This window comes from Trachypithecus francoisi, unplaced genomic scaffold, assembly GCF_009764315.1.
Source record: "Trachypithecus francoisi isolate TF-2019V2 unplaced genomic scaffold, Tfra_2.0 Lachesis_group13, whole genome shotgun sequence".
Classification (NCBI taxonomy): domain Eukaryota; kingdom Metazoa; phylum Chordata; class Mammalia; order Primates; family Cercopithecidae; genus Trachypithecus; species Trachypithecus francoisi.
In genome coordinates this window covers 52,781,862-52,806,318 of record NW_022681458.1, presented here as the reverse complement: position 1 = coordinate 52,806,318, position 24,457 = coordinate 52,781,862, and the positions used below count along the sequence as shown (strand labels likewise).

The following is a 24,457-nucleotide window of genomic DNA, read 5'->3' as shown; positions in this document are numbered from 1 at the left end:
ACCGGATGAATAGGCATGCAGCAATTTTTCAAAATTATGGAGTTGTTAACTTTATAAGGGGAAATAAAAATTTATGCATTTACATTGTATATATTAAAACAAGGCAGAACATTTCTATATGTTCCTAAGTTATACAAACATATATGTAAGACTGAAATATGTAACAAACCTTTACATAAGCAGATGCATACAAACACCAGATGTGCTCTTTTTGTTACTGTGGGTTGTGTCTTCTATAAGGGAAAAAGAAATATTTATCATTTCTTTTACTGCTGAGGGGATGGGTGCGGCTCTCATATTTCAGAAAGGGGCTGGAAAGTGAGGGAAGCCAAACTTTTTCCTATTTAAGGCCAAAGCAAAGGAATCTCAGTGGCTGAGTTTTATGACGGGCCCGGTGCTGAAGGGCAGGGAACAACTTGATGGTGCTACTTTGAACTGCTTTTCTTTTCTCCTTTTTGCACAAAGAGTCTCATGTCTGATATTTAGACATGATGAGCTTTGTGCAAAAGGGGAGCTGGCTACTTCTTGCTCTGCTTCATCCCACTATTATTTTGGCACAACAGGAAGGTGAGTAGGTACTGATTTCAAGAAACTTTATGGGATTTTTGTCTTTTCTTCTCCTCACAAAGAAGGGTGTAAAGGGGAAAATCAGCTGCCTGATTAAAGATAATTTCCTCTATAAGCTCCAAATTGTGAAATGTTGAACTGACTATAGCTGTGCTTTTACATTACTTGAAAAATAATTGTGTTATGTGTGTATTTAAGAGTTCTGTGGTTGTTTAAGATAAAATGTTCTTGTACTAACTTGTGTTCATGTTAAAGGCACTGGACACTTTTTAAAATGGCTTTAAAATTTTTCCCTCCTGGATTGTTAACATCTTGGAATACTTCCCCAGGCAGTCTGGAAGTTATTGGTCTTGCAATAATTTTATGTTCCTCTTTGTCTGCTGGATTCTTTGTAAGGTTAGAATATCGAGCATTGTTTTCTGAATAAGAATGCGTTTCAAATATCACGGATTAAGAACAGTCTAAAGGAAGGTACTATGCATTATCAGAATCATTGAATATATTTCTGTAAAACGGCAACAAAGTACCTATAAATATTCTTCAAAGGGATCAAATTGCTAAAATATTTTATTATTCCTGTTTTTATTTTTTTCAAGAATGATTGATTAATTCATCTTTTCTAGTAGCAAGATGTTAAGGGACTAGTATTTTTCACATATTCTACATTTTAACCGCATTCACATTAACGAAGAAAATATTTTTAAAAATGTTTTCAACAGGAGTTTTGACTTTGCTACAAACAAGGTAAAGATACTAGTACTGTTGGACTTCAGAAAGCTGTTTAGCTATATTTTCTAATAATTGCATGTGATGTTTTTCATATTCTAATTTCTCCTAAAAATACATTTGTCTCATTATTTATGTGAAAATATTCTTTTATTTACCATAGTCATGAAAATACTGAACAAATTGGAATACAAACTTCCATAAAAATAAATATTTAAATGCTAAATGTAAAGATAGCTAGGAGAAATTACTAGAGAATTTTTATTGCACATAACTAAACATGGTTACATTTAAACTTATAGATTTTGCAAAGGACATTGCATGATCATTTGTTTTTTGTTTGTAATATCAAATGTCTTTGTTGTCCTCACAGGTAATACATGTAAATGTGTGTATGAGGGGAGGGGTAGATATACAGTGAAATGTCTTCGGTTATATTCAGCTCATGGACAAAAAAGAAAAGAAACACCCATATTCCTTGTTCCCTTAATTTCCTCTCCTTCTTACCCCTCCTCTCCTTCCCTTTCCCTCCTCCTTATCTCTCTCCACCCCTTTTGGCTCCTTTAGACTTCTCTTCACTCATCACCCCAGCCCTCCCTAGGCAAGCCCATCTTCTACTCCTCTCTCCTCTCTGTCTTCCCTGCCTGTTCCTCCCTCCCTACTCCCCATGTTGCCTCCTTATGCCTCCATTTCTTTTTGTAGTTCTCTCTCTCCTTGCCTCCTCGCCCTTTCTTTCCCCTGAACTCGCAATCCTTCTTTCTTTCTTATTCCTCTCCTCTTTTCCTCCCTATCCTGCTCCTCCCAGGAGATGCTACAACTCACAGTCCTTTCTTAGGATACCAAATGACTACTATCCCCCACCACCCATTTATTGAAAAGACTACAAACTTGGAGGTTTTAGCTCAAAAAATTGTAATGTATTTGTAGTTGCCTAGTGGTTACAAGCTTTTTATAAGCCCTGTGGCTATTTTTCTTCCCAGTCCAACTTTAGAGGGGGAGTGTTTGACACTTACAGTACCTTGACATCACATTAAGTTGTATGTATTTCCCTTTTTCTCTTTAGATGCAAAAAATAATCAATAAGTATAAAATTTTACTGATAAGTGTTTGTGTGCTCTTAAGCTCAAAAACAGTTGAAAGAGAACTATTCAGCCTATATATTTTTTTTGTCATGAGTAAAAGTAAAGTTTAATTGACTTAAGACAGTACATCTTATGTTCCCTATGGGTTTTACAAGAAAATTCTGCTATTAGATATGATTTGGAAAAGTTACAGGAGGTATCTGAATATTCAGCACACTGAGAACTGTTATAAAGTTCTAGGGTGGTGTTTCTTGTATATGTCCTCATAACTTCAGAGACAGCACAGCTCTAATGAACACTCACTTCTAGTTCACTCACAGGCATTTTTTTGAGTATAAGCAAGTCCTCAAAAAGAACTTTGGTCTTCTTACAAATTTGTGAAAATTGTATTTAATTCATGTGTTATATTCCACCAATGAAGAAACATGGTCTGTTTTATATTTCCTGTAGTTTATAAACATGCCAAATTTTAAGTGCAAAGATGCGTCACCTAGTGGCTGACAAGCCAGGTTACCATTTACATAACGAATGCCAATATTAATGTTACTTAACTGGCTTCAGTAGTTTATAATGAGCTTTAAAAAAATCATATGCGTGAATTTTAAATGTTAACGCTGCTTTCCTAAGGAAATTAGTATGCTATGGATAAATATTGCAAACACACATACTGACAGAAAAACACAATGGTAACAGTATTCAGAGTCTTTTTGGAAATTAGCTTAAATGTTATGGCCATTTAAAAAATTCCACATATGACTATTTTTTAAATATATTTTTCATTTCTTTGATGTAGTCCTTATTTGACATAAGTATTTTATTCGCTGCTTAATTGATAGATAGATTATAGACAGCTGCTACTAAGTAATACAGCTTCATTAGGGCAGAAACAGAAACTTTAGTTTAATTAAATGTGTACTAATGTTTGAGTTTCTATATTTTGCTACAGCGATAGTTCCAGTAAAATAAACTGTGGACCTTTAGTTGTTTGAGATTTTTAAAACTATAAATGGACTCAGAGAATCAGTTTCTTCTTAGATATCATGAGAGTATATTTTTCATTATGCTTTAAGAGGGAATTTGTAACTTGCTCAGGTAACATTCAGGTTTTCTGGTTTGCATTTGTCCCTACAATTAAACACATTGAACTACAGGAAAATGTTATAAATTTAGGAAAAACTGCATTTGTAAGCAGAGAGGATGCATAGTTGCTCACACATCTCAGTGTCAGTCACCTAACATGGATCAGTGCTTTATTTGAGATTACAAAACTAGAAAATGACAAAGTCAAAGCTAGGACCAATATTCTGTTGAGTCTTAGATAATTACAGAACACACATTAAAATTAGAGTATTTGAATTTTCTTAGTTTTATAACTATTTGCCATTGAAAGGAGATACTGAAAAATTACATATCATCCTAGAAAGTACATGAGCTAATAATGCATTTCTAAAGGTGAAGAAAGAATAGGTATTTTTCTGTTTACTACTCAATTTTATAGAGAGTAGTACATTTACTTTTTTAAACCCCAGAAGCTCAGGATCTTATTTTAAAAGAAATTATCACCAGTTCTGTGTGAGTAAATAAAGTATTATAATACAACACTTCGTGTTTTTCATTCATGATACTTGTATTTCCTTACCTGAGCTTTATTTCTAGGGAAGGAAAAAATGCTCAGGTAATACCAGAGCTTTGAAAAATTTGGGTTTTCAAAAATACCTTTTTATGTATAGGCCTTTAGCTCATCTGATGTTGAATACTCTTTAGATGATCTAAAGGCCTATACATACAAAGGCATTTTTATTAAATTCTGGAATTAAACATTTCAGCATTATAAGAAAAGAAAGCAAAGCCACTGGAACAATTCTGGGAAAGAAGGAAAGACTGTGATTAAATGCCTTTTAACTAATTCAGATTCCTGGATTGATGTCTTATTTACAGGCTTCTTTTTAAAAATCAAGAATGATTGACTGTGAGTTTACCAGGATTATAGTTGAGGCTACAGGACAGCTCCTCAGGAAAGCCCCTGTTCTACATCTACAGTCACATGCTGGACTTGAGTTGTCACTCAGAGAAGAGTGCCATCTACCGAAACTCCACAGTTTCCACTGTGAATGGCTTCTTTGGTGCAGAGTTCCAAAAATTATGTAGCCCAGCTCTTTAATTTTGTAACATCTAGTGATATCACCGCCTTGAAGTGATTAAAGTAGATTGTTTAAGAATTAAAGCTTTAAAGATGAAAGATGTTATTGCTTTTGCTGGACATGAGGAACAGTTGTAAAGTTTCCAGGTCTACAATAACTTTCTGGAACTCTCTCAGTGAACTGTTTCTTGTAAAAGTTTTCCCTAGGAAAAAAGCTCAATCCCATTGTTTCCATGCTCAAAAAAAAAAAGTCATATAGTGTAAAAAAAACTCTCCAGACTTTTCAAAGGGGAAACTTTGCCTGTTTCATGTCAAGATGACAACGGAAAAAATGAGATAGCTATTCTTACATAAATCACTTGTGAACTGCAGTTTGGGGAGTTACATTAACCACCAGAGTTTCAGTCTGTGTCTAATGAAAACACAGCAGAAGTGGATTCCTTTCAGATTAACTAATAAAACCCTTGTTTTTTTCCATGACTGAGGTCAAGCACTGATGTTTAAAATGTAGTCTTAATGAGCAAAATGAAATGTTGAAAGAGGACAAGTCAAAATGCCCAAAAGATATAAACATCAAAGAGAAAAGATCCAGAAATTATTAAAAGTTAAATTTCCCTTGAATTCTAGTATTAAGAAAGTACCGCTTGAGTAAAATGGCATACATTTTTCCGAAACTGTTTTTGTATAGTATTTTGTGTGGAGGATGACAGAGACTGCATTTCTCAAGTAAATTAAAATCATAGATATACTCTTTGGAATTGCATAGCATGTTCACAACGTTCGAGTTTCATTCAATGAAAACTTCTAACAAACTTAGATAAACATTAATAGGAATCATTTAATAACTATATTTTCTGACAAACAGGGTGTTAATGAGACATCTTAAACATATTTTTGCACTGGATGCAGAAGTCTTTTCTGTCTGGTACTACTGTTGTTATAATCCTACTTTTTTGTATATAGAAAAATGTATGCAGGGTTTCTGAGTCACACATTTATTCTGTTGGTGGTCTGGATGTCACAGGGTGGCTTTAGAGATATAACCCTTCTTCATAAGGTCAAGAGAAAATAAACAGCAGAATTTAACTCCAGATGGCATCTTCCTGTTTTGAGGCCAGATAGAAAAGATATTTTGCAGAGAACTGTTCTCCTTAAAAATATACCTATCCAGATTCAGATTTTAACCTTGCAGTGATAAAAAATCATATGGGACAGAGCTTTGGAGTTGACTTCTTTAATCGTATTCAGTTTTGAAATAGCAGAAAGAAAATAGAATGCAGTAATTAAGAGTATCAAATGTAGAGGAAGCCTTCTTACGTTCAAATCTTCTTTTTTACCCTGACAGTGTAACCTTGGGAAATTACTTAATGTTTCTGTGGTTAAGATTCCTCATCTGTAAAATTAGGATTATGACAGCTCTAAGCTCATAAGGCCTTTGGGAGTATGAAGCAAAATAGATATCCAAACTACTCAGAGCAGTGCCTACAAGATAGGAGGTACTATACAAGCTCTACCTAGCACTAGTTTTACTAACGCTCGCAAATAAAATTACTCTAAGGAAGAAATTAAAGTACTTAGTAACTTAGTGATTAGGATGGTGAAATGTAAAATTTTATTTATAAGACTATACAACTTAAAGTTGTTTGCCAACTGTAATAAGTAGAATATATTCTCTTCAACGTTTTTATAATTTGACACTAAGCAGATTTTATTATATATGCAATTGCTGTTGGTTAGATATAAGATACTTTAAATTTTCTAATTATCTAATTATTTTTATTTTTAACAGGATAAAATATTAATCAACTTAAAGGACATTTCTAACTGGAGATTGAAAAATCATATATCTATAAAATATGAAACAAGAAAATATCTACAACTGATAATTTATCAATTTTCTTTCCTGGAGGTAGCAAGAATAAATAAAATCTTCTTTGTCTATGCAAAAGTGCTTTTAAATTAAAATTATTCACCTAGAATGTCTCCAGATACTTTCTTCAGAGCCCTTTTTGTTAAGTAATCTAACATATTTTAAGATACTGTAATAAAGATATAAGCAGCAAAAAAAAATTTTATTAAAATTTATGTTTTCCAAACAGTATCATTTAAAAGGCAAACTAAATGTATTTCAACTGGAAACTGTATGAATGCCAAATACCCACATGTACAAAATGTTCAGCTTTCTAAAGTAATGAAAATAAATTATTATAACTTACAAATCATACCTGTGATTCTTAGATTTTCAGATTATGCATCTCTTCCCAGATAAGGATTCAGTAAGAAGAGAAGAGGAAAAAATATTCACTTTTCATTCAAGCCAAATTAACTATTTAATTAAGTGCTTTAGGGAATAATAATAATAATATTGCTCCAAAAATAGTATTAAGACAAACATAATATGCATTTTTTGTCCTAACAATATTATTTCTTCAAGTCAGCATAATTTAACATAAAGAATGGAAACAAAAGAATCACAAAAAAGTAAGCTTTATGCACATCTAAAAATATAAAATTATGTTATCTGGCTTTATTTTTCTCTAAAATTCTAAAATAGAAAACTAGGAAAGAAGCAGCTAAGAGTGGTTTAAGTCATGTGTTAGCTTCAATATGTTTTATATTATAGATCCCAACAAGGAGATGATTGAGCTTAATACATTGCTTGTGTGATCACAAGTACATTTCTTTCAGAATTGTACTTTGTAGTAAGGAACAGAAACACCAAATGACATGGGAGATGGAATTTAAAATTAATTACAAATTGGAACAGAGAGATTTAAACAACTAAAATAACGGAAGTAATTGGAAAGTCCATTACTTTCCAATAGTAAAATGAAATTATTTGCCTTTTATTTAATATTTTTGGAAAAAATTAGCTTATTATTTTAACCAAAGCTACTCTGAATACAGATTCCTAAGAAATGAAGAGAATAATATGAGATGACTTATTTCAAAATCCCATTTTCTATTCTATATCTAAATGTTGCAAATGGCTAACTAGAGTATTTTTATTCCTCTAGAAACAAAATATTCTTTTCCTTGACCTTGACTTTGCCATGATTTTCACACATATTACTAGGTCCATGAAACATTAATCTAAGAGGTTTAACTTTCAGTAGAATATATTGCTAACTATATTTTGTCATGCATGGAACGATAAAGGAAGCTACACAAAACTCTGTTTTTTCAGCAAAGGTAACTAAGGTAGAAAAACAGAGAAAGGGCTAATTTTCAGCCACAAGTTTTTACAGGAACTGACTTTTCAGGAGAGCCAAATTTATTTCAAGTGGATATGAAATAACTTATGGCAATAAACAAAGTTGCATTAATTCTTATTTTTTAAGCATTCCAACTCTCTTCTTTAACTTAAAACAATGTGACTTTCTAAAGTAAAACAAAACATGCATGCACCATGTTGACTGTCATGTGCAAGTGAGAAAAAAAAATTTTAAGAATATGACAATTTTTTAAATTGCACTAAAATAATCTTTATATTGAGGCTACTGTGTTTGAAAAAGTACTATAATATGTTTCTAATAAAATTTGGAAACAATAAGCTAAATGACAACCTTAATTTTTATAACATTGCATTTAATCCAATTTTAACAAACTCATTTACAATTTTAATAGGTCAATATTGTGCTTATTTATTTAGTAATTAGCAGAACAAATGGAAAGTACTGTATTTCTAATGATGTGAGGACACCTTTAATGAGACATAAACAGAGGAGGATGAATACACAGGAAGGAAAAGCATTTATGTTAATTTCTAGGCAGATCAAGAACACATAGAAAGTACTTAAAATAGGAAGTGTTTGAGCCTAGCTTTAACTATTATCTTCATTTGTCTTTAATATGCCTTTAGTATTCAATAGCTGTTTTTCATAACCCATATGCTGTATTAAATGTGAGAAGATGTTCCTGATCCAGGGGCAAAAAGCTAAAAGAATCATCCATACAATCTAACAATGTTCTTGAGGATAGATCTGGGGGGCTTAAAATATACATTATTAATGGGAAAATCTTGAGCTGAAACTAATCTGTAGGAACATTTCATATAAAGTTGATTTGGAGAAAATGTTTAAGTGGTTCATTTTGAGAAAAGGAACCAATGTAATTACAGTGCTCCATGTAATTTTACGGCATAATCTTCCAACCCCAAATTTTCAGACCTTTTCTGCAAATTGGTGAACTTAGTACTTAAATATAAGATGCCAGTTCTGTAATGAGTTTAATGCATAGACTCACCTATGTTATTATTCTTCACACCAATGTGTAAATGACTGTTTGCTCTTCTCTTAAATATGTTTTCCATAACACCATTCAAATAGGCCTACTTCATTTGCACTGAGATAAGCATTTTGGTATTCAACTTTTATATTCACTAAGAATTAAGAAATACTCCTTTAAAAGCTTAGGAAATGTATATAGAAAATATATCCCATGTTGTCATATATGTGTTTCAAACATAGGGGAGGAATTAGAATAACTTTTCTAAATAAACTATTTGCCTGCTTAAAATTGCATTTAAAAAATGAAGCTTTCCTTCATTAGCTGTAAACTACATTGAGAAATTGTAACATGAAGAAAGAATGGATTATCTATCTTCTCAAATAGATCAAGTGTGTTGTACAATATCATTAAATTTGTATCAGAACACATAAATGGAAATGAGAGGGGGAAGCAATTTCAGTACTCCCTAGAGTCTAGGTTTTGAAATGCTTTTTGGTGAACATTTACTAAATCAGCTAAACATTTCAACTCACTTAAATACAAACCTAAATTATTATTACCCTAGACAGAGAGAAGATATAGAAACAAGAACTTGAAAAGGTGATTTTTTGTGGCTGCATGTCGTGCCCAGATGGAAAAATCTTAGGACCTCTAAAAGGCCTCTTGGCCACTAGGCAGCAAAAACTAATTTTGAACTACTTGCCTACTCGGAAGCAGGCCTCCTTCAGTAGACATTTTAAATATCTTGGCTTTGAGAAAATAAAAATTTCACTGTCTCACAAAAATATAAATTACTGAACAGTACATCATTTGTTGTTTGCAAAAATTTTTGCAGATGCTTAGAAACTTATTTATTTACTTAATTACTGGCAAACTATCATACCAATCGTCAAGAACTAAAGTTGCATTTAACCACAATACACAGCTAGTGCTTTAAGCATTGAGACTAGGTTTTGTTTTGGCAATTCCTAAGCTGATTCATAGTTAATAGCTGCTGAAATTTCAGTACCTTGTATATAATTATGAAGCAAGTCTAAAATTTTGGTTGAAGCAATTTTTTTTACCATTTTAAGCCACAAATACAGATGGTTATGATTCATATTTTCCCTATTATTTTTACTTATTCCTTGCCAATATTTATTTTAAAAACATCTTTTTCTTTTCTTTTTGGTGATTTGGAAATGTCTTTACATCCATATGGGATATACAATGTATTATGTCATATCATGTTGACCAAGTAATGCCAAACAGAGCTAACAGTGACATTTGATACGCACAATAAGTTCTGTTAAAGCTTTCCCAGGAAAATCTGGTAGAGTTTTATGGTGCCAAGATTAGCTCAGTTTTCCCCTGAATTTCTCAACTAGGTTAATAAAATCCAGAAAGTCTTCAGAGTTAGTGACAAAGTCATCTTTTTAGTTTAATGCTCCCATCTGCTGTTAAGGCAAAGAATAGCAATTGGGTAGAAAAGCTTATTTTCAATTGTGCCATTAATAAATAAATGTTTAAATGCTTGTGTGATATACATTGATATTAATTCTTACTATAAATGAAATTAAAATACCTGTTGGTCTTAAGGAAAATTGACTATGGTATGCCAATTTTATGATAATAAGCAGATATGATATTTTAATTAATTCCTTGCTACTTAGCAAATTACGTAGGACAAATATAATTTGCTAATGAAAGGAAGAAATTATTTGTTTCAAACCATTTCAACTTTGGCTATTGTTAGTAGTCCTGACAGAGTAACAAAAATCACATTTCAGCAAAACCTGAGGAAACTTCATGTCATCTAACTTGTTTTTCAGCTGTTGAAGGAGGATGTTCCCATCTTGGTCAGTCCTACGCGGATAGAGATGTCTGGAAGCCAGAACCATGCCAAATTTGTGTCTGTGACTCAGGATCCGTTCTCTGTGATGACATAATATGTGACGATCAAGAATTAGACTGCCCCAACCCAGAAATTCCATTTGGAGAATGTTGTGCAGTTTGCCCACAGCCTCCAACTGCTGTGAGTTCAAAGATAAACTGTGCACCTTCAATATTCATATTTAGACACATGAATAGTTCTTATATCATAGGAGCCTAAAAGGAAATGAAAGTCATGTTCGTCAAATAGCCATGTTTGTATTACAAGTAAAAAGTGGCCGTTTCAATGTAAAGATAAGGATTGGCTAGAATCTGGGTTAAGAAATAATATGTAAATTCCGTGTCTTCTTTAATTTGTTTCTTTTCCATTTATTAGCCTACTCGCCCTCCTAATGGTCAAGGACCTCAAGGCCCCAAGGGAGATCCAGTAAGTAAACATTCTTCAGTAGAATAAAATCAATACTAATGATAATTCTAGTAAGAGTTTGCTTTTTTTCTGTTCATACCCTTTCTAGATTTGAACTTTCATCACACATTCTTTTTGTTGACCACATATTTGAATAATGGCACCAAACAACAGACTGGGAATCCATAATTGTATATGTAAAGATTTCAATTTCCCAAACTTCATATTATGTCTTCACCCACATGATCAGTTTAAATAAAATATATAGGTCAATATGCAAATGAATACATTATACTTAAATTATTCACGTGATTTTGATTAAAAATAAGTGTTATAAAGAAAATATATTGCTTGTATTGATTCCTAATATTATAAAGTGGAGAAACAACAATCTGATAGTGATTCTGAATCACCAGGATTTTTCACTATTTAATTTATTTTTACCTCTTTTTTTAGGGCCCTCCTGGTATTCCTGGGAGAAATGGTGACCCTGGTATTCCAGGACAACCAGGTTCCCCTGGTTCTCCTGGCCCCCCTGGAATCTGTGAATCATGCCCTACTGGTCCTCAGGTATAATAAGTTGCGTTACTTAAAAAATCCCCTCATAAAACTACCTAGCTCATCTTCTTTCTTTACTCTATATTACATCTCTCTATTATGAGTTCTTTGTATCTGTTCTCTGATTCTATGTATTTAATAAATCCTTATTTAGTGATTCTATGTATTAGGCACTATTCTAAGTGCTTTATAAGTATTCATTCATCCTCAGTGCTAATGTCATTGCTCCTATATACTTGGAAAAGTTGCCAATTTCTCAGCAGATGTATAGCATACACAGTATGTTTAAGAAGTGAACTATCAACTTACAAAAAAAAATTAACCTACATAATTTAGTTAGTACTATATCTATACTTTATTCTCCTACTAACACCAATGTCAAAGCCTCTAAAAGTTTGGAAAAAAGAAGTTGAAGAACTGTGAATATTCTTATTGAACAGGATTATTTCTGCCTATGAAACTGCTCTTACTAATCCTTCAGAGCACATCTTGCTTCTCCTGAAGCATGGTAACCAAATAAATCTGCATGTAAAACAACCAAATAAAAAAATATGACAAAATTGCTGCTGCATGGAATTAGGTGAAATAAGAAAATATATTACACAAATCTTTGTGAGGTTAAAAAGTGCTTTTCGAAAAGCAATTCAACAAGAACTAAAGTGTATTGTCTAAGTTATTCTTATTCTAGTAACCAAATAGAACCTAATTCTAGACCTAAAACTTAGAATTTAAAAAAAGCTTCAAAGAAATCCAATAAGCATATGAGCTTTTCTACTAATTTTGGCTTATTTTCTGTGGAGATGTTTATTTTTGAGTGAATCTTTTAGTCATATTAACCAGAATCCAGGGGATATGAATTTCACTTGTATCATTAAGTGTTGGAAAAATAATGTGACTTCATTTTCTTTTGCTCAAAATGAGAAGGTGTATTATATGATCTTGAGACTCTTTTGGCCTCAAACAGCCTATGATCCTATGTTTGTAATGATGTAGATACTGCTTAGAAATAATAGCTGAAGTAAGAGTATAATAGGAAAAATAGGGGGAAACTAACATTTAACACAGTGGAAAGATTTGTGCATCACACAAGAAAATGCTTCTGTAGGATATCTAATGTCTCAATCTACAGAAAAACAGGATAAACAAGATAATTAGTTAATACATACCACATCTTTTGGCACACAAAAACCTATCAGTGGTTACTACTAGATGTTGCATGCACCTCTAAATGCTTTTTAAAAGACTTATGAACTGTCTATTAAAATGATCATATCTATTTGGTCTCCTTGCCACAGAACTATTCTCCCCAGTATGATTCATATGATGTCAAGTCTGGAGTAGCAGTAGGAGGACTCGGTGGCTATCCTGGACCAGCTGTATGTACAAATGTTTCTCAGCATTTTAGAGCTTTGTTATCTTTCCAGTTTGTAAAATCTTGAATGGTTGCTCTTCTAGGAATTCAGTATTTTTATGGAATTGTACAAAATAGCTTATTCCTAATAAGGCTGGGAAAGAAAATGGTAGCATTATCATGTTCTTTCTATCTCATTCACATTATTAATCCAATTTTTGATCACATATAAACTTTTTACTAAAAAGCAAAAACCAAAGTCAACAGTTATTAACATTTCAGGAAAGTCTTTATAAGAGAAAATGGAAATACACAAACTATTGTTTTTTTTTTTTTTTTTTTTTTTTTTTTTTTTTTTTTTTTTGAGGCGGAGTCTCGCTCTGCCACCCAGGCTGGAGTGCAGTGGCCGGATCTCAGCTCACTGCAAGCTCCGCCTCCCGGGTTTACGCCATTCTCCTGCCTCAGCCTCCCGAGTAGCTGGGACTACAGGCGCCCGCCACCTCGCCCGGCTAGTTTTTTGTATTTTTTTTAAGTAGAGATGGGGTTTCACCGTGTTAGCCAGGATGGTCTCGATCTCCTGACCTCGTGATCCGCCCGTCTCGGCCTCCCAAAGACAAACTATTGTTTTATAAATTTGCTATCAGTATTTAGAAACAGCGTGTTACAAAACTGAAGCATACTGTTTTCAGCATGCTGAAGGTTTTCTAGTTTAATCTGTATTTCTGAACAATGATAAATCAATTGTCCTGTGTATGATGATTCTTGTGTGACCATATAAATCTCTAAGTCAATTAACTGTGATAGATATATCAACATAATTATGGACTTTATGGTTGATTCACATTATTATTTTAGATAACTGATTATAGGATTTGTAGTGTGCCAATAGACGTTTTTCTGCACTGAGTTTGGCTGCCAAGCGAGAAATTGCTTCTTCACCAGTGCAATATAATCCTTACATTGCAGGGATTTTCATAGCATTGTGTACTAATTTTTCCAAATTTTTTAATTCCCTTCCTTAGGAATTCAGGACAACATTTTATAACATTTATTAATAATTTATATGGAATCTGTGAGAATTTCATTACAGTAATATTTGCTTGCTAAGATCACCATTGTAGATCTCATGAATAGTTATCAAAAGATGAGATATATTTGTTCACAGTTTTAACAATGCAAGTGTCATTGCTTTGAAGCTTGGATAAAGTGTATTTTGCATTCATTTATTTTATTTTTCATTCAAATTCACATTCCAGGGCCCCCCAGGCCCTCCCGGTCCCCCTGGTACATCTGGTCATCCTGGTTCCCCTGTAAGTATAGCCATTAGTGGTGTTTTCTGCTTCATTTTTAGAAAAATCAAATTAGTATACATTCTGCTGTAATTCAGCCATTCCAGCATGCATAATCCCAGTTAACTAGAGAAGTCATAACCAAGAAACTGATTAGATAGAATAGAATTCCATATTTAATTCCTTTCCACCAACAACTATTGGCAATTAAAACCCTGGTGAAATTAAACCACATTAATTTGCATGTGACAGGGCTTTTAGTTCAAAACCATTCAGTTTCAATGGATTGCAATGAATGCAATGAAATGCATTAACTTCATTCTGATCTGAAAAAAATTTGGTCTCAATATTTATAAACTGGAGTAAAATTTGCTGATTACATTCACAATTCTGATTTCTTACTGTCAAGATGTAAATGAATTATATGAAGATTTTGTTACTTTTAAAATATTTACATACTCTACTCACTAGGGATCTCCAGGATACCAAGGACCCCCTGGTGAACCTGGACAAGCTGGTCCTGCAGTAAGTAACAATTAAACTTATATTTATATATAAGTTGATAATTCTATATGGAACCTACCTTTGTTTTCTAAAACAAGTATAGGCCCTTACAGAATGGAGATTAAATTTACCCTTAAATTTGCAAATAACAAATAGCATTTTATCAAGTCTTTTGGACTCTTTCAATTGGTTAGCTATCTTAGAGACACTAGTTACTAAAGGAATTCTCTCATCATTAGCCATCAAAATAGTCCACTTCCCAGAGCTGGTACAAATTAGAATTTGTTTATATATTTTCTGTAACCACTCAGTTCACTCTTATATCTAATCTACTGATAAATATAACTATATATATTTACATATGTAAACATACATATACATATATCTTAGACAGTAGAAATAAACATAATCTAAGAGAGTCCTTTAGAAGGATATGCTCTGTAAATAAGCAGGTAAAATAATTATTTAAATACAATATTTCATGAAATTTAGAAATACCTTTATATTTAGACATATTTAATATTCCAAAACATGTAGAAATACATTTGAATTTGTAAACACACATGTGTAATATAAAATACAGATATATGATGTTTTTAATTTTTATTAACAGTAAGTTGATGTAATAGAGGTATAATATTAACTCAGGAAGTATCATTTTCATTATGAGAAACATTAAAAGTATTTTCTAAAAGGAGGTTCCTTCCAGGAATACATACACTGTATAATAATAAATTGTAACAGAAAAACTTACAAATCTATTCATTTTTTATTTTCTTATTTTCAGGGCCCTCCAGGACCTCCTGGTGCTATGGGTCCATCTGGTCCTGCTGGAAAAGATGTAAGTTTTTAAAAATTAAATAAGAATACAGCAAAATTTAACTTGGGGTATTCTAAACAGTATATGCTTTATGTCAGAATCCCAGAAGAAAAAAATGTTATTCAAAATATTGTTATCTTAACAACATTTTAGCTAATACTAATCTTTGAGTAGTTATACAGTATTTGCATACCTATACATATATTTATCATTTGTTGAATTCTAAAATAAAATCCCTAAAGTGCTTTTTGACTGCTGAGAAGACTCATCCATTGAATATATCATTTAACTGGAGGGGAAGTGTCTTTGCCTGCCTCTTGTAATGATGAAATTGATACCACTATTTAATGAACTTGAGAACTTATGGGCACCTTCAATTCAATGACATTCTTTCTTTCCCTTTTAATCTCCAATGACAAATTCTTTTCACTGGGTTGAGGAAGGGTTATATTATTTCAGTGATTAGAAGCACCTGCATTATCTCTTTATAAGCTTATATCAAAGTGGGAAAGGTCTTCCTCATGCCTTCTACCCAGAAAGCTGATCTCAACTATACATTTTGTGTGACCATTTTAATGAGTCCTTCGTGAGAAGAATGCAAAGTAATCATTTTGCTTATTGTCTACAATGTATCTTGTCATACATGAACACTTATGTATTCTTTATTTCTCTACCTAGGGAGAATCAGGTAGACCCGGACGACCTGGAGAGCGAGGATTGCCTGGACCTCCAGTAAGTCTTCAGCATCTAATAAATTAATTGGAGTAATCTTTGCTTGAAAACTATTATGTAATTCAATTGAATTAAACTTAAAAACAAAAAGTGTTTTACTACTAGGTTGTGATTCTATTTGAAGGTTCATTAATATTTTTTCATTCATTATTTTTAGGGTATCAAAGGTCCAGCTGGGATACCTGGATTCCCTGGTATGAAAGGACACAGAGTAAGTAGAGTTTCTAAGTTGTTTACAAGGTATTGCACTGGGCTATGTTTACTTGACTAACTGATTTTACTGGACAATTATGTGCCCAAAAGGATGATTCTGTCAATGAATTAATTTGAAATTTTTAAGTCTACCAAGTTTATTTGTTGACCAAAGTAGCCATTTTTTGCAAAATAAAGGAGTTGATTCTCTAGTGTATAAAATACTCTTGAAAAATATTTTCTTACTACCACTATCAGAAAAATAAAAATATTTTATGAAATGTTTTTATTGACTTAATATGATTTATAGATTGAGTTGTACAACTTTATTCTATGCAAAACATTTCATACATTCAACCAACTGTGCCTATAACTTATTAACTTAATTATAATAAAATCTATGAAACTCATGTTTGCTACTCTATAGTTAAGGCAACTTTTTTAGCAGACCACATTGCACTTTCTAGTTAGTTCATATTTTCCTGCTGTAAAATCAGTATGAAATATCTTCAACCTCTTTAAACAAGTTTTAAATTATTTAAGTTAATTTTGCAAGTAGTGTTATAAAGACCAATTAGAAAAATTCAATGTAAACTTTATCAATCATTCTAGATGAACAGATTTTAATAATTTTGCTATTTTTATATATTTCCTAGGGCTTCGATGGACGAAATGGAGAAAAGGGTGAAACCGGTGCTCCTGGATTAAAGGTAAATCACAACAAAATCACGTTTTCATAAGTAAATTCATTAAATATTAAAGCTACATTTAAGATTCATATTGTGAGGCTTAACTTGTTTGCTGAAATTTACCTGAACTTTACCTATTAGGTATGAGTAATGGTAACTAAAGATATTCTATTAACGCTTCCATGAAAACTGATAACTTGAAGAGTCTAGATTAGAAATAGTTGAGCATCTTAGTATAACTTATCAATTACTTCTCTTTAGTTTTTAAGTTTTTAAATACAGAAATTGAGATTTCTGGTAAATAAAATACTAACAGAAAATTAATATTGTTAAAATGTATATCTTTTACTAGGCTCCATAAGCTTTTCCATAATATTCTGTATTTAAAAATCAATAATATATTCTTCCTCTTGTATAAAATAGTAACATATTTTATATGTATCTAGGGTGAAAATGGTCTTCCAGGTGAAAATGGAGCTCCTGGACCCATGGTAATTATGTTTCTTATGCATAATTTTCAGTTTTATTATTAACCTCATTGTTACCTAAAAGTGGCTTTGCTCCCAACCCAACTGTTCTTACATATGTCAGGATTAGAGTAAGACCATATTTCAATTTTACTCTCTAGGGTCCAAGAGGGGCTCCTGGTGAGAGAGGACGGCCAGGACTTCCTGGAGCCGCGGTGAGTATTGTTACTAACATCGCACAATTACAACCCAAAGTGACAGATTAGTGTCTCAGTAAAGTTTCAGGCTGTAAAAATAGGTTAGAAAAAAGACCCTTCTACAAAATTATACTCGATACTGTGATAACGTTTTGGCTATAGTTAAAAGGATATGAATAAATGTTTTACAGTTATCTCTATTGAGAATTTTTGTGTTAACTGTTCATATGCAATTAGAGCTATTACATCTGCATTCAGTCCTGAAAACACAGATTCCAATCCTTCTACATTTGATTATTGCTGTATACATCAGAATTGTCTTTACAATATATTGACTTTGAAATATATAATTAGTAAGCAGATTTTAATGTACTTGAAGAAAACTCAACTCACTTGAGTCAGAATTTTAGTCAAAATATTATTCATGACCAGCCATTCAGAATTAAATAGATATTTAATGTAAACTTCTCTTTTTAGGGTGCTCGGGGTAATGACGGTGCTCGAGGCAGTGATGGTCAACCAGTAAGTAACTTTCTATCTCTTATTTGTTGTAGGGTAATGAGAAATTATGGATTGTGGGCTGGGCGCGGTGGCTCACGCCTGTAATCCCAGCACTTTGGGAGGCCGAGACGGGCGGATCACGAGGTCAGGAGATCCAGACCATCCTGGCTAACACAGTGAAACCCCGTCTCTACTAAAATACAAAAACAATTAGCCGGGCGTGGTGGCGGTACCTGTAGTCCCAGCTACTCGGGAGGCTGAGGCAGGAGAATGGCTTGAACCCGGGAGGCGGAGCTTGCAGTGAGCCGAGATGGCGCCACTGCACTCCAGCCTGGGTGACAGAGCGAGACTCCATCTCAAAAAAAAAAAAGAAAAGAAAAGAAATTGTGGATTGTGGATTATTTAATATTTTATATATATACACACACTCAGGTATATACATATATGTATATGTATATATCTAACACACACATTAGCATCTCTGTTGACCATTTTTACAATTTAAAAAGTGAAAAATATCGTAACCCCAATACTCAATATTATATATATGCATGTGATTAAAACTGACACTGAGCCCATAAGCAAAATCTAGGTTCTGACACTCATTCTGCTTGACCAGCTGCTGACATTTAATGGTGCTCTCAATGTTAGTTAATATCTTACATAAGACGTGGCACTTTAAAGAGCCCTACAAAATGGATAAAATAGATGTTACCTCCATGTTGTAAAATTGAATGCAAAAGCTTAGGGAAAAGTAACCTGCACTAAGTCACGGAATTCATGGCAAAGTAGGGAGAAACCAAGAATTTCTAATTTTAGATTTCACTCTTTTCTTATTTTACCACATTGTTTCTCCACATAATATCCATAAAGTATGAATATCTTTTTTATCTGCATAAATATCTTCTTTTCTTTATATGTGCTTACTTATTTACTAGTATTCCAGCTTTTGCTTATTTGAAAAGGAGCTTTTGAAATTGTATTTAATTGTTTTAGGGCCCTCCTGGTCCTCCTGGAACTGCTGGATTCCCTGGATCCCCTGGTGCTAAGGTAAACATGAGTTTCTACAGAAGGGTATAAAAATATATTGGAGACAAGAGAAAACCACTAGATTGTTTCTTGCAACTGATATTTTAAATCAGTCAAATGGATAGCTTTTATCTATACATGTCTTTAAAGCCCTATTCTTGATTCTAAAAGAGGTGTAGTCCCTAGCATTGAACTATTGATATTTCTTCTGATGCCTTCTTTTTTTCCCCAGACTCTTTCCAGGAAGCTGATAACACAATCACACACATAGTTACATTTTTCTCTGCCTGTATAATGATAGATTCCTTGCTTTACCTGCAGTATAGAGTCCTACTATTCCAACCTTTGGGAGATGTGTTTAAACAGGACTGAAGAGTGAAGTGGCTAAGTGAGTAGAAGTGGTGAGAGGAACTGATTACATAAGGTTTTACCATTAGGGTGAAGTTGGACCTGCAGGGTCTCCTGGTTCAAATGGTGCCCCTGGACAAAGAGGAGAACCTGGACCTCAGGGACATGCTGGTGCTCAAGGTCCTCCTGTAAGTATCAGAGTTGGGAGGAAGAGTGCTGCTACACTTACTCCATGAAGGCATGTGCTTCAGTATGGCTATCAGTGAAAATTACTTTGAAAAAGTTGTTGCTTAGTGCTCTAAAATGATCCTCCTGCGACACATACTGATTTGATTAGTAGTAAAAATGATAGTTTTTGACTGTTGCACTATTCCAGAATTCACGATTTTTTATGTTTATATGAAAGAAGATAGAATAGTTTTCTGATGCTTTCAAGAATGTGACCCATGCTAATCACAATCATAAAAATTCAGAGAAGAACCAAATTCAAAATCTCTTCTATTTATGTATCATTTAATAATTTATACCAAGCACATATTATCTCTAATCTATTTATATAATGATGAATCTTTTGACTACATTTCATATGTTGCGTTATAGTTGGAGGATTCACTTAATCTCTACAAAGCATAACACTCATCAATACATTAATTTTCGCACAAACAACTTCAAATATATACGAACTATTTGCATTACTATTAATACATTAACTGTTTTTTATATACTTAGGGCCCTCCTGGGAGTAGTGGTAGTCCTGGTGGTAAAGGCGAAATGGTAAGCTGTCCCCACTCCTCACCTTTATCTCATCCACACATTACTGGCTTCATTTGCATTTTGCATGACAATAGATTTGTGATATTTGAGTGAGATATTCATAAAAGAACGTTCAAGTTTGGCTAATGTAGTGTCTTTGGTTTGTTTTTAGGGTCCCGCTGGCATTCCTGGAGCTCCTGGACTGATGGGAGCCCGCGGTCCTCCAGGACCACCCGGTGCTAATGGTGCTCCTGGACTGCGAGGTGGTGCAGTAAGTTGCCTTGTGTTTTCTCTGTTGACTGAAAGGTATAGTTTAATTCCATCAACAAAAATTAATAGCAAAATTTTGTTCCTGTTCAGTTGAATTTATATTGACTTCACTCTTGTCTTATAACTGAATTATGTGTTGCTGGTGATGATTTTGTTAGTCGAATACTCCCTGTTTTTCAACCAAGACTCTGTTATACTTTAGGGGGAGCCTGGTAAGAATGGTGCCAAAGGAGAGCCAGGACCACGTGGTGAACGCGTAAGTATTACTGCAACAGATCTGGTTATTTCTTGAAAAAATGCAACCTAATTAGAAAGTAAGCAGGTAAAAACTTTGAACTAAATTCAGTCATAATTTCTTATTTTACCATCTTTTTTTTTTTTTTTCTTCAGGGTGAGGCTGGTATTCCAGGTGTTCCAGGAGCTAAAGGCGAAGATGGCAAGGATGGATCACCTGGAGAACCTGGCGCAAATGGGCTTCCAGGAGCTGCAGGAGAAAGGGTATGTTTTCCTTGGGGCATCTAAAAGAAAAACAGTATCACTGTCATCTAAATAAAACTACCTTCAGGGTAAGACAGCCAATTTTTCTTAAGTTGAATGTTCAGTGAAAAATATTGTTTAAAGCACTTTATGACATAAAAATGTTTGCCACTCAAGAATTATGAAAAAGAATTGTAATCCTTTGGACTGAAATATTTGTCTTTCATTATTTTCAGGGTGCCCCTGGGTTCCGAGGACCTGCTGGACCAAATGGCATCCCAGGAGAAAAGGTAAATAACTTTAGTTTCTATGTTCCTAAATGCTAGCACCACAAATAGGTAGTTCTTCCATATAATTTCCCATTCATGAAAACCTAACTATCTGAAAAGCATATACTGGAGTTAAAAAAATTCCAAATGTAATGCATCCTCTGTTCAGCCACTTTCTTGGCTTTGTAACTAAAGCCACTTACTTACCCTCTGTGATAATCCTTTACTTATCTGTTAATTGGAAATCATTTATCTGAGCATCATTGCAAGAGTACAATAAACTAAAATGCCTGAAAAGTCTTTGAAAACTCTAAAGTTAAATGCAAATATGATTTCATATCATTAAGATATTTGATTTTAGATGCACATAAATATATTGTTAAGCATACTAAATACTGTTGTTTTAAGCATGTGATATTCACACATTTGCTTCAAATTTTTTTCAATACAGCAATCCAAGCTAAGATAACTGATTTTACATACAAATTTTTCAGCAACATGCGAACCCTTTTTAAAAGTTCAAATGATGTTCTCTATTTGTAACCAAAATATTGTTGATATCTAGGTTAGTTAAGGCTATTTTTTTTTTTTTTCTTTCACTACTTAGGGTCCCGCTGGAGAGCGTGGTGCTCCAGGCCCTGCAGGGCCCAGAGGAGCGGCTGGAGAACCTGGCAGAGATGGTGTCCCTGGAGGTCCGGGAATGAGGGTACAGAGAAACACTTTTTTGAATGACATTTTAATTTAGACAGAAGGAAGGCAAGACAAATGAAGACAGATCAAAAGCAACTGAAATCAATCAGATTACATATTTTGTAGGGCCCCAAACAAAACAAAATTCTTTTAAGTAAACTTAAGCCATGATAGTTCAAGGAGAAGAAAACATAGAACACTTGCCTTAGATACTTTATAGACAGGAAAAAAGATGTGCAAATCTGAGGCTTCACATGTAAGTGAAAATATCAGAATTGTACAAAGGGTATATGTTGTAATTTTGTATTATTTCATTTGAAATCACCTAACAACTGACTTCTTTGCTTCAGGGCATGCCCGGAAGTCCAGGAGGACCAGGAAGTGACGGGAAACCAGGGCCTCCCGTATGTACATTTTAAAATCTCATTTTCAAAGGCCAGTTAAAATGGAATGTATATGTTGGCCTATCCTTGAGTGTGTGTGTGTGTGTGTGTGTATATACACACACACACACACATACTATATAGAGAGTATGTTTTAATCTTATCTTTATCAAACCTTTATTAATGTAATTTTTTCTTATTAGGGAAGTCAAGGAGAAAGCGGTCGACCAGGTCCTCCTGGGCCATCTGGTCCCCGAGGTCAGCCCGGTGTCATGGGTTTCCCCGGTCCTAAAGGAAATGATGTGAGTTCCTTCATTAATTTCTTCAATAAATACTTGACTGGAAGGTGTTTATTTTCCATATGGAGTATAGAAGTGGTCAAAACTCAGTCTCCTCTTCAAAGCATGGAGGAGTATAGGAAAATCAAATTGCATGTAGGAAGGGAGCTAAATATATAATTGGTTATGGTTGTATGTGTGTGTATGGAGCAGGCAGATAAAACATATGAGACAGGCCGGGTGCACTGACTCACGCCTGTAATCCCAGTACTTTGGGAGGCTGAGGCAGGCAGATCACCTGAGGTCAGGAGTTCGAGACCAGCCTCATCAACATGGTGAGGCTGTTTTAGTCTCCACTAAAAATACAAAAATTAGCCAGGCATGGTGGTGTGTGCCTGTAATCCCAGCTACCCAGGAGGCTGAGGCAAGAGAATCGCTGGAACCCGGGGGGCAGAGGCTACAGTGAGCCAAGATTGCACCACTGCACTCCAGCCTGGGTGACAGAGCAAAACTCCATCTCAAAAATATGTGTATATATATATATATATATATATATATGAGACAATAATATGATTAGTTATTGCCCTTTGAGAATTAGTAAATACTGACCACTTCTTCTTTAGGGTGCTCCTGGTAAGAATGGAGAACGAGGTGGCCCTGGAGGACCTGGCCCTCAGGTATGTAGCTTTCATCAATTTATTTCTAGCCTTCTAATAGATGCATTCATCTCCAACCTTGTGACTTCTCTCTGTAATATGTATTATTTCTACTTCCCTAACTGTTCTTGTTTTTAGGGTCCTCCTGGAAAGAATGGTGAAACTGGACCTCAGGGACCCCCAGGGCCTACTGTAAGTTCACTCACATAAAATTGGAGATGAAAACAGGGTGGAGGTGGGGCAGGAAAAATGCTTCAAAAATTACATAATCTCTAACACTATGTTATTATAGTTTACCAAAGCAATGATGCAACTTGCTGACCTAGTTATCTAGCTAGATGTTAGCAGTGAGTTTAGAGTGTACATGTGTGCTTTGGGTCCAGGTCCTCCCCTTTCTTCACATCACTACTTTTATAATTAAGCAACAGGCCTGTTGAAATGGATACCGTAGACTAAATATAAAAGGATGTTTATAACAGAATGTATCATTATACTTTTCTAGGGGCCTGGTGGTGACAAAGGAGACACAGGACCCCCTGGTCCACAGGGATTACAAGTAAGAACTTGTTATTTAAATGTCATGGCATATCTGACCGTCAAATTTTTGTGTCCCTAACAGATTATAATTTATCTGAAGCTTAACTTGTGAGTCTGTCTTTCATCTGGAAATAAAATGTCAGGCAATGTTAATAGATAGGCATATCTTCCATGTCCATTCCAGAGCACGTTAATAAGTTACTTAAAAGAATTAATGAAACTCAAATAATTCTATTTGCTTACACTTATTTTTATTATAATATAAATCCATATAGCCAAGTCTACCCTACCATGCTTGCCAATAAATTTTTATGTGTAGCAATTGAAAGAACAAAGAGAGATGAACATGGATTTGTAAGATATGATTATCACATATGTGTCACTGGATTTTGAGTGGCACAATGTTTCTACCCCTAAAAGACCACTGAAACTTTTTTCAAATAT

At 33.7% G+C, this 24,457-nt stretch overlaps 1 protein-coding gene across 1 annotated transcript in view; it reads left to right on the top strand.

Annotated features, from left to right (window-relative positions):
• Positions 1-323: 323 nt before the first annotated feature.
• COL3A1 (collagen type III alpha 1 chain) overlaps positions 324-24,457 on the top strand; it is a 38,798-nt gene continuing 14,664 nt past the window's right edge. The window contains exons 1-27 of the mRNA XM_033230909.1: positions 324-567; positions 10,557-10,759; positions 10,994-11,044; positions 11,480-11,593; positions 12,877-12,957; positions 14,189-14,242; positions 14,693-14,746; positions 15,513-15,566; positions 16,224-16,277; positions 16,435-16,488; positions 17,126-17,179; positions 17,605-17,649; positions 17,787-17,840; positions 18,300-18,344; positions 19,320-19,373; positions 19,790-19,888; positions 20,430-20,474; positions 20,626-20,724; positions 20,926-20,979; positions 21,114-21,221; positions 21,437-21,490; positions 22,077-22,175; positions 22,510-22,563; positions 22,746-22,844; positions 23,444-23,497; positions 23,615-23,668; positions 23,979-24,032. Coding sequence (XP_033086800.1) covers positions 489-567; positions 10,557-10,759; positions 10,994-11,044; positions 11,480-11,593; positions 12,877-12,957; positions 14,189-14,242; positions 14,693-14,746; positions 15,513-15,566; positions 16,224-16,277; positions 16,435-16,488; positions 17,126-17,179; positions 17,605-17,649; positions 17,787-17,840; positions 18,300-18,344; positions 19,320-19,373; positions 19,790-19,888; positions 20,430-20,474; positions 20,626-20,724; positions 20,926-20,979; positions 21,114-21,221; positions 21,437-21,490; positions 22,077-22,175; positions 22,510-22,563; positions 22,746-22,844; positions 23,444-23,497; positions 23,615-23,668; positions 23,979-24,032 — 1,923 coding nt within the window. The 5' untranslated portion in view covers positions 324-488. The remainder of the gene's footprint in view (positions 568-10,556; positions 10,760-10,993; positions 11,045-11,479; positions 11,594-12,876; positions 12,958-14,188; positions 14,243-14,692; positions 14,747-15,512; positions 15,567-16,223; positions 16,278-16,434; positions 16,489-17,125; positions 17,180-17,604; positions 17,650-17,786; positions 17,841-18,299; positions 18,345-19,319; positions 19,374-19,789; positions 19,889-20,429; positions 20,475-20,625; positions 20,725-20,925; positions 20,980-21,113; positions 21,222-21,436; positions 21,491-22,076; positions 22,176-22,509; positions 22,564-22,745; positions 22,845-23,443; positions 23,498-23,614; positions 23,669-23,978; positions 24,033-24,457) is intronic.